Source organism: Scyliorhinus torazame, chromosome 1 (genome assembly GCF_047496885.1).
Source record: "Scyliorhinus torazame isolate Kashiwa2021f chromosome 1, sScyTor2.1, whole genome shotgun sequence".
Taxonomy (NCBI): domain Eukaryota; kingdom Metazoa; phylum Chordata; class Chondrichthyes; order Carcharhiniformes; family Scyliorhinidae; genus Scyliorhinus; species Scyliorhinus torazame.
In genome coordinates, this window is record NC_092707.1 from 129,176,367 (window position 1) to 129,187,069 (window position 10,703).

Below are 10,703 nucleotides of genomic sequence, written 5' to 3' on the forward strand. Positions count from 1 at the left end.
AGTGTGGTACATGCCCCTGTCCACATCGACTCTTACCAATTTTCACAGATGCACGATAGAAAGCATTCTCTCTGGCGGCATCACAGCCTGGTATGGCAACTGCTCTGCCCAAGACCTTAAGAAACTACAAAGAGTCATGAACACTGCCCAGTCCATCAAGCGAACCCGCCTCCCATCCATTGACCACTGCCTTGGGAAAGCAGTGAGCATAATCAAAGACCCTCCCACCAGAGTTATTCTCTCATCCAACCTCTTCCATCGGGCAGCAGATACAAAAGTCTGAGAACACGCACTAACAGATTCAAAAACAGTTTCTGTCCGCTGTTACCAGAATCCTGAAAGACTTTCTTATGGACTAAACTGATCTCTCCACGCATCGTCTCTACTGAGCAGTACTACACACCGTATGCTTCACCTGATGTCTCTGTCTATGTGTTTACATTGTGTATTTATCGTATGTCCTATGCTTTTCATATATGGAATGATCTGCCTGGACTGTATGCAGAACAATACTTTTCACTGTACCTCGGTACACGTGACAATAAATCTAAATTTAAATCAAAGCACTTGGATAAGCATTTGAAACAGCATCACATTCAAGGATATGGGGCAAGTGCTGTGTATGGGTAAGTGGGATTAGCATGAGATATGTGGTAGTTATTGTCGGTGAAGACTCTCGGTGGGCCGAAAGACATTTTCTGCGCTGTACGACTCTATGTAATACATAAGCACACATACATACCAACAATCTTGCAGGTCACACATATTTCATCCACTAACTGCAGTCATGTTTTTTGGAAATGGTGGCCTAGTGGTAATGTCACTGGGCTTGTGATGCTCTCAGGTCATGGTTCAAAACCCACAATGGCAGCTGGTTGCATATAAATTCAATTAATAAATCTGGAATATAAAGCTAGTAGTCTTTGTAATGAGCCCTATTACTGATTTCTGTTTACAAAACAATCTGGGTCAGAATTCTCCAGCCGTTCGCTGGCGGCAGGATTACCTGGTTCCACAGGCAGCGCACCCCCACTCTCAGGTTTCCCAATGGCTTGGGGGTGACTTAAATGGGAATTTTCATTGACAACGGCAGAGGAGCAAAGAATCCTACCACCAGTGAACGGCACGCCGCCTCCCGTTACTGAGAAACACGGGGCTGGGAGACCGGAGGATCCTGCCCCTGATTCACTGATGTCCTTTGGGGAAGGAAATCTGCCACCCTTATCCAGTCTAGACTACATGTGACTCTAGACCCAAAGAAATGTGGTTAAGTCTTAACTACCCTCTGAACTAGCCTTAAAAGCCTCTCAGTGCAAGGGGCAATAGGGATGGGCAACAAATGTTGGCTTTGCCAGAGATGCCCACATCCTTTGAAAGAATAAAGAGAACAAATCATCTGTCAGTTTGTACCATTGTATATTCCTGCACCCACAGTCATAATGCAGGCTGCCTACAAAAGCTATTTGCACTGCATTCATATCCTCCCACCAGCCACTGTGCCACAGCCCCTCAATTCTGTACCTCCTAGGTATCTGCTGAGAGCTTCCATGGTTGACACCAACTTTAGTTCTCTGTGTTGAATATTATGTTGAGCACCGGATTAGGCTCGGCAGTGATGCCCTTTATTGTCAAATGGCTTGCTTGCATTTGCTGGCTTGGCTCATATGTGAAGAATGGTGATTGGCAAATGTCAGAATTGTATGATGGCAATTCTCACCCGGTTTTTCGGGTGGGAAACCTTGGGATTAGGGGGAACATTAGATTTTACATTTGAACTTATTCCACCAATGGTAAAGTTGACAGGATTGGGTGCAATGTTCTTTTTTATACCTTGTCCAATTTTACTGTCCCTTGAAGTCAACAGATAATATTGGATTGTCGTAAAAATTAACATTCCACCTAATCCCATATGTTCCCCACCTGGAGAGTTTGATGAAAATTCCTACCAGTCTCTCAGAATGAAGCAGTGTGCTTTCTAGAAAGTAGGAAAGACAAAGGGGAGATCTTGCTTCTTCATATCCTTTTTGCGCATTATCATTTCTATAGCATGCTCATCTGAAGTGAATTCTCTTTTTGATTAAAAATTCTAATAACCTTTCCTTTTTAAATTAGCACACACAGAAAGCTGACTCCAGTGAAATGGTCAAAGAGGTGACCATCAACAACGAGGTGGAGGTTCCTGCCTCCGGGGGACCGAGCGGAGACTTTGAAATCACCGAGGAAGGGGAAATGGTAAATCCAGGCGTAAACAACGAGGTCTTTGCTGCCATCACACAACCAACCGGGCGGGACAGTGGGAAGAACGGCCTTCCTGAAATAATAGACAATGCAATAGAGACCGGGAGCTCATCTTCAGCTGCACAATTACCCCAAAAGAACATACTGGAGAGAAAAGAGGTTTTAGTAGGTACGGTCGTTCTTTTATCAGCTTTTTCTGCACTGATTACATTGAACACCTAGCGGGGCATCTTTGGGGTTTCTCTGTAGATGTGGAATTGTGGCTGGCATCAAGCATGTCACACACAGAGACAATTGTGGCATGTTCTGTTTCATAGGGCATTACAATGCAGCTTAGAAGAATTAGCAAGCATTTAGAGAGGTGACAAGGAGCTTGTTCAAAGAGGTGGGCTTTGAGTAGGTTTTTAAAGGAGGAAATTTGACTTGATTGGATTGTGGTGACATTCCAATGCAGCCTAATTTGCAAATTTGTTATATTTACAAAGTTCCTTTGGAAGATCAGCATTTAAAATGAAGTTGGAAAGCCCTGAAATAAATATGAAGATGCTGTGAAAGACATAGCCAGGCACTGAGCATCAGGAAAACAAAGATGAGTTCATGTTGGCTTCATAAATGGAGACAGCGAGAAGAAAAGCAGGGAAGTTACGGTGAACCTTGATGAAGCTAGGGTGTTGCACTAGTTCTGGTCACCGCACTTTTTGAAGGATGTGAGTGCCCTTGAGGCGGTGCAGTAGAGATTAACCGGATGGTTCCAATGATAAAGGAATATTAGCTGCAAGGTGAGGTGGTGAAGCTGGGGTGGCTCTCCTTGGAGCAGTGGTGGTTGAGGGGAGATATGAGAGAGGTTAACAAGATCATGATGGGTTTAAGGCAGGTACAGAAAAGTTGCTCCCAACAGTTGATGGTATAGGAACTGGGGGGATACAGATTTTGGAAAAGAGATATGGAGAGGGGTGGGGATGCAAGGAAGAATGTTTTTTTACACAGTGAGCGTAATGACTAAAGTCGCTGCCCGGAAGTGGGGGTGGAAGTGGCAACGATGAATGATTTCAAAAGGAAATTGGATGGACACTTGAGCAAAATAAACTTGTAGGGCTACAGGGTTAGGGCAGGAGGAGGGGGAATGGGACTGACTGGATTGCTCTAGAGAGAGCTTGCATGGATATTGATGGGCCAAATGGATCCTTCTGTGTCGCAATGACATTATGACTACTTAATGTTCTCTTTCATCTGCTGTTGAATGTTCTCTCTCATCTGTCGGTTCTTTCTTTGCCATCAAACATATTTGGCCTCAGTCAGCTGCTAAATGCTGCAGCAGAGCCCTGCTTTTATTTAAATAACTGGATGGTAGAAGTAAAACAGATGTGGTCTCGTGTTTCCTTTGTATTGATGTACTGAGCAGAGTACACCAGAAAACAGGATAATTGCTCCTCAGAGAATGAACCTTTATGTAAGGATAAAGTGCAACATCTAATTTTTCTTCCACATTGCACTGGAAGCACAAAGCTGAAGTCCTAACAATTTTCTGATTAATGCCCAGTGATTTTCATGTAGGATATCTTGCCATTGATAAGCTTCCTCTGCCTTGATGGAGAACTGAAGCAAGGTCAGTCTTATAATTCCAGAAATACGTTATCCCAAAAGGCTCTATTTAAGACTCAGCTTGGTGCATTTCCATCAGAGGGTTATGTGTTCAAGCCCTAAACGGGTTTTGAGATATCAATCAACGTTCATGTACAAGTACAGTATAGAGGGAGTGCACAGGCAGAAGTACTGGTTCCTGGGTGAGGGTTTTAACCAAGGTCCTGCTTGCCTATCCAGGGGTTGTTTTCAGATGAATATTGCAGACCCTGCTGCACTGTACAAAGACAAGAGCAGAGCCCGCTTATCAACTTAGAACCATAGGCCACAGAAGGAGGCCATTCAGCCAACCATAGCTGTGCTGGACCTTTAGAAGAAGGCAGTTCACCATTAGCATCTCAACGGCAATTATTGATCGGCAATAAATGCTGACCCCACATCCCCAGGAATGCATAAAACAAAACAATTGTCCAACGAGTCTCACTCCCAATAGAACATGGTGTAAATGTGTCGCTGGCCACACGGCGTTTAAGCACCGTTGGCATATCATTAGCGGGCCTGACCCTCTTTTCTCCGGGGCCTCCACGATTCACCACCGCCGATGGACCGAGTTCCCGAGTTCACTTGTGGTCTCAGCGATCAGGAACCTAGCGTGGCGGCTGCAGACTGTGTCGTCCGCCGCCTCAGTTGGCCGGGGTTGCTTCCACGAGGGCTGGTGAGGGGTGGCCGGCGGTGGCAGTATTTGTCAGGTCGGGTCCGCGCATGGCCGGTGCCATGTTTTATGGCGCGACGGCTGCAGGTCATCACCATGTGCATGCGCGGCCACGAACCCGCCCATTCTCCGGCGCCGAATTTTCCGTCGTAAAACGTCACAGTTCCTCTGCTGGTATTAACACTTAGCCTCAGAAACGGTGAATCCAGCGCTATGTTCTCCCGCCAGAGGTGAATCGAGTTTGATTTGAGCTCCTGCTGGCAGCGAGAATCAAGAAGCGATTCACAATCCATTGCTGTGCAAATTTATGCATGGTGGGGATTCCCTCGTGAATCCTGCTACCGAGTCGCCATTTTGAGCGGACGACTCGGTAGCCAGGTCCGGCGGCTGGGCTTCTCCCACAAAGTAATTCCGCAACCCTCACCACCACCACGGGATTTGCCATGTACCCCCCCCCCCCCTCACAGTACAAGCTTGACCCGACCCCCACCAGAGACACCCCCATTAGAGACCCCCACATGACAAAGACCCCCACCAGAGACATCCCCATTACAGAGACCCCCCACCAGAGACATACTATTACAGAGACCCCGACCAGAGACATCCTCATTACAGAGACTCCACCAGAGACACCCCCATAAGAGAGACTCCCACCAGAAACCCACATTACAAAGACCCCCACCAGAGACCCCACATTACAAATACCCCCACCAGAGACCTCCAATTACAGAGACCCCCACCAGAGACACCCCATAAGAGAGATCCCCACCTGAGACCCCACATTACAAAGACCCCCACCAGAGACATTCCATTAAAGAGACCTCCACCAGACACCCCCAAGAGAGAGACTCCCACCAGAGACCTGCACCAGAGACCTCCCATGACAGAAGGACCCCCATAAGAGAGACCCCCACCAGAGACCCCGCATTACAAAGACCCTCACCAGAGACATTCCATTACTGAGACCCCCATAAGAGACAACCCCATAAGAGACCCCCACCAGAGACCCCCATTGCAAAGACCCCCACAAGACCCCATTACAAACCCCCCACCAGAGACCCCCATTACAAAACCTCCCACCAGAGACATCCTCATTACAGAGACCAAGAGACCCCCACCAGTGACAACCTCATAAGATGGCCCTCAGCAGAGATCCCCCTCCCTCCATTACAGGGAACCCTGCCTGGAAGTTAGAAAGTAGCCCAGACAGAGACTGAAAAATATCACTCAGGCAGAGAAAGCAGCAGCTGTAAAGTCCCAGAAAGGGAAACCCCATCTGCTGGGTTTAAACCCATCAGATCATTAATCTGCAAGGTTTTCATCATCATCAATGGGAATTGGTTTTCCTAGGATGTGATTGACAGCTTGCACACAGCAAGCTGTCTGGATGTTTAATCTCATTTCCTTTCAGGCATGAATAGATCTCAAATAGTCAGGTTGGAGTCTCTGTGATGGGGTGGTCTCTGGTGGGAGTCGCTGTAATGGGGAGTTTCTGGTGGGGGTCTCTGTGATGGGGGTGGTCTCTGGTGGGGGTCTCTGTAATTGGGGTGCTCTAGTGGGGGTCTCTCATGGTGGTCACTGGTGGGCGTCTCTGCAATGAGGAGTTTCTGGTGGGGGTCTTTGTAACGGGGGTCTCTCTTATGGGAGATCTCTGGGGGGGGGTCTTTTTGGGGGGACTGGTGGGGATGAGATGGGCAGGATTTGCATTGTGGATGGGAGTTACCCCCCTTGGCCCACTGCGAGGTCCACCACGTCAGGGCCACACTGGCAAATGCCTGCACCAATTCTCGTCCATGTGAATCCCGGCCCAGAGGGGCCTTTGAGAATCTGGTGAGCAGCCTGTTAATAGGATGAAAATGGGTCAATTTGACCTAATTGCATCCTCCCGCTGAGCGCAAATCTCGATACTGCCACCAGTGGGGGACCAGAGCATCGGAACATTCTGTGGAAAGGTGTCACATTGTAATGACATCTCCCTGGTGGGAATGTTGCCCATTACAGATTCCAACTCCTCAACCTTGACCAAAATACCCCTCTGCTCCAACCAATTCTACTTCTCTGCCTCCCAAGTTGATGGACACGTAGCAACTTGACAATGTAAAATAATTTCAACAAATTGTAGAATAAAAAAATGAAGGGCTGAATATAAGACTGGAATGCCTGATTGGAAGTTAAGATTAAAAGGCAATTTAATAGTATCATTAATAGTATTGGAGAGGGACCTAATTGGACAAGTAAACAATGATAGGGCTGTGAGAGGGAGCTGGGGAAGGAACTAACTGGATAGCTCTTACAAATAGACATAGCAGGCCGAAATGCCTCCTTCTGTGTTCTTGACGTTAAAGTGGGGACTGAATTCCGTCTGCATATGATAGACCCAATTCTGTGTCGTCCTGCCACTTGAAGAGTGCACATACGTCGACTCCCCATGTGCAGTGCTGGCGTTATTAACATCTTTCCATTCCCTCCTTTACAGCGGTTGTCGTTGGGGGGGTGGTTGGAGCCCTGTTCGCTGCCTTCCTGGTTATGCTGTTGATTTATCGAATGAAGAAAAAGGATGAAGGAAGCTACACACTGGAAGAGCCAAAGCAGGCGAGCATAGCTTACCAAAAACCTGACAAACAGGAGGAGTTCTATGCATAAATAAATCAAGAGTGCCTCTCATTGCTTGGACTGTAAACAGATCATTCTCTTAAATAAATAAAAAATTAATAACGATCCCAAATAATGTCACTTGAGAAAATTTCTGCTGACTGGCAGTCATGTTTTAATGCTGGTCTTTTTAACGTGTATTGTTGAATTTTCTGTTGTTGTCCGACCCAAGACCTCTGAAGAGGTCTGTACTAGGGGGCTAGAAAATGCAAAGCACAGCTGCTTCTAGACAACTGCCACACTGCAATAGAATTTTTGTATAGTGCGGGGCATTGGGAGTAGTCCTAGTGACTGGGAGGTGCGGAAGGCTTGCATATTAAAAGAAACTAGTTTTTTTTAAAAATTCCGTTTTGCTCATCTCTAGAAAAGCTACATTTTGCCTTGGATTTAAACAGTAGTCAGGTGTCGGAACGGTTGTTTTTCAACCTTCAGAATATCCGTGAGCAATTTCTTGGTACCATGTTATCTGTTATTCTCTATTCCTGAATGCATATATATATTATATACCATATATACACACACAAAAATGATTTTTGCTTGACTGCCCTCTGAAAATAGACAATCAATATCTGGGGCGGGATTCTCCGACCCCCCGCCGGGCCGGAGAATCGGCGGGCGGCGGCGTGAATCCCGACCCCGCCAGCTGCTGAATTCTCCGGCGCCAAGGTTTTGGCGGGGGGTGGGAATCGCGCAGCGCCAGTCGGCGGCCGCGAGCAGCGGCCCCCCCGGCGATTCTCCGGCCTGCAATGGGCCAAGCGGCCGCCCATTTTAGGCCGGTCCTGCCGGTGTAAATTAGACCTGGTACTTACCGGTGGGACCTGGCTCTGTGGGCGGCCTCCGGGGTCCTGGGGGGGCGTGGGGGCATCTGGCCCCGGGGGGTGTCCCCACGGTGACCTGGCCCGCGATCGGGGCCCACTGATCCGCAGGCGGGCCTGTGCCGTGGGGGCACTCTTTCCCTCCGTTCTGGCTGCTGTGGACCTCCGCCACGGCCGGTTCGGAGACGAACCCCCCTGCGCATGCGCTGGGATGCCGCCCCTCCCGCGCCGGTTGGAGTGGCACCAGCGCCGCCGGCACCGGCCTAGCCCCTGAAGGTGCCACCGGGACCGCCCTCCCAGCCGGGTAGGGGAGAATTCCGCCCCTGATGTCTATAGAGTTACTGTACTGAAATTGTATAAAAGCTAAATGAAAGAGCATTAAATTCTCAAGACATAGCTGAGGCTTGAAGGTCATGAAACATATCCTTAAATTAATGTTGCTGAATTTTTGAAAAGTATGTGTCAGATTGAATAAAAGAAGACTTGTTTTTGAAACATTTTCCTATACTTAACGCCTGTTCCCTGTGATTCAGTCAAGTTTGGGAGAATATGCTTTGAGGAACTGGCATCTACAATGGACAACAGAAAAGCAAAACATAACCTTCAGAACTAGGCCTGTATCTCGAGCACAAGCTCTAAATGTTTCACGTTCTCTGATGATATTAACATTCGTTGGAATTATTCTCACCAAACCTTTGGGAAGAAAACACTGGGAGACGATGGAAGTGAATGGAGGTAGGATCCTCCCATTGTGCTTCTGTTATTCTACATTCCACCTTTGTTGCTCTTCTCAATTGATGGAATTCCTTTCTTTCTCACTCTCTCTTATTCCTTTTTTATTTGCCCTCCTTTTCCCAGTTTATCTTCTCTCTCCACCTTCTGGTTTATTTCACTCTCCACCAAAAAAGGGAAGGGAACATCATCATCAGATGGTTCTATGCTACTTTCTGTAGCTTAACTATAAACTTTCAATTAACTATTGCAGTGCCAGAATGATAATCAACCCATTTCTCCTGCTTTCGGCACTGGGATTGCCTCATCTCTTAATCATGACCTCTGCTGTCTCTTATTGAAAGGAAGGTGTAGTGGGCTCCTGCACTAATGTACTAGTCAGTTGGCTGGGGAGCAGGGTGAAGAAATACAGCATGTGGAGCAATGGGAGAGTGCACATGGAGTTACTGAAAGACTGCAGGAAAGAATTGGTGTCTTTATGAGATTATTGGGTAGGAAAGAATTTGCCGAGAGCAAATGTTATTCTTTTGACATCAAAATGTGCCATTGTTTCCAGAAGGGTGTCTGATATCAAAGGGTGGGACTTTTCAGACCCAACACTGGCAGTCATTGTCTCGGGTGGAACTGGAAAATTTGGAGAGCTGGTAAAAGTCACCCAATCTCTAAATTTTCCTGGTCCACCCGCAATGATACCCACCAGTCTGGGGCCCAGAAAATCCCATCCAAAGTTAGAACAGTCAGTCAAAGTTCACTAGCCACAATAAAGCACTATTGACTGGTGAAACTCGCAATGATTGGTGATTTGTCCCACCATAAACTACAATAAATTGGTTCATAGTTTAAGATTTATTTAGTTAAAATTCCTGTGCATTAATTAACACATTGCCTTGGGAAGTAGGGTGGAGATAAGAGAAAAGAAACCTTTTGCACGTGAGCAATGCATTAAAGAGTTGCATAGTGAAGTGGGAAGTATTACACTTGAAGTGTTGAGAACCAAGCAGATTGTCCCCAGGTTTGGGGCATAGGAGAGTTGAAAAATAAAATTACAACCATGGAAATTTGAAAACAAATACACACAACCGGACTGTCAACATCATGAACAAGCAAAGTCAAGTTAACATTTCAGCTTGAAATGTCAGCAGCTTTTGGAACGTTTTCTCTGTCTTTGATCTTTACGATATTGGCTGAGCTGCTCCACAATGTTCCATTTGGTTTAAGATTCAGTGTTCACGGTTCCTCCTTCTGTCTCTGGGTCTGCTGAAGATTTAACTGCTAAACTAAGAAAACAAGAACAATTTGCTGTCACTGTCTCCTTGCCTGCTACACCGCCTGCTACACTTTATGGCAACACCGCCAGAATTAACCTTTGTTTGAATTTGTGGGGCTTGAGTTTAGAGTGCCTGTGGGGAGCTATTTCTATCCACTGTTTTTAAATGTATTTTATTACAAACATGTATCAAAACAGGTTACAGCAAATAAACACCCCAGGAAACATACTTCCCAACAATCAACTATACAGTCTGTACAGACTTTTTTTCCCTTGGTATAAAGATCGGGAGAGCCTGAATAATAACAAGAATCTCGGCAGAATATTCATTTTCACACTTGGACCCTCCCCGCCAATGTTAAGTGCAGTGTATCCCACCTCTTAAGATCCTCCCTGGCCTCCTCCACCAGCTTCATTAAATTCCACTAATGGAGCCCTGTCCATTCCCTCGCTACTGAATCGCCAAATATTTAAACCGATCCCTCGCTACCTTAAATGGCAACCCCCTAAATTAGCCCGCTGACCCAGCACATTCACCGGGAAAACATTGCTTTTCCCTACATTCAGTTTGTACCCCGAGAACCCTCCAAACCTCCCCAGCATGCCCATAATCCTTCCCATACTCTCCTATGGATCAGAAACATACATCAAGAGGTCCTTGGCATAGAGCGACACCTGATGCTCCCTCTGTCCCCTCATAATCCCC

The 10,703-nt window shown here is 46.8% G+C and overlaps 1 protein-coding gene across 1 annotated transcript in view; it reads left to right on the forward strand.

Moving 5' to 3' along the window:
* The window catches only part of LOC140412395 (uncharacterized), a 348,002-nt gene extending 337,761 nt beyond the window's left edge, over positions 1-10,241 (forward strand). Inside the window, exons 4-5 of the mRNA XM_072500819.1 lie at positions 2,113-2,407; positions 7,008-10,241. Coding sequence (XP_072356920.1) covers positions 2,113-2,407; positions 7,008-7,174 — 462 coding nt within the window. The 3' untranslated portion in view covers positions 7,175-10,241. The remainder of the gene's footprint in view (positions 1-2,112; positions 2,408-7,007) is intronic.
* The last annotated feature ends 462 nt before the right edge of the window (positions 10,242-10,703 follow it).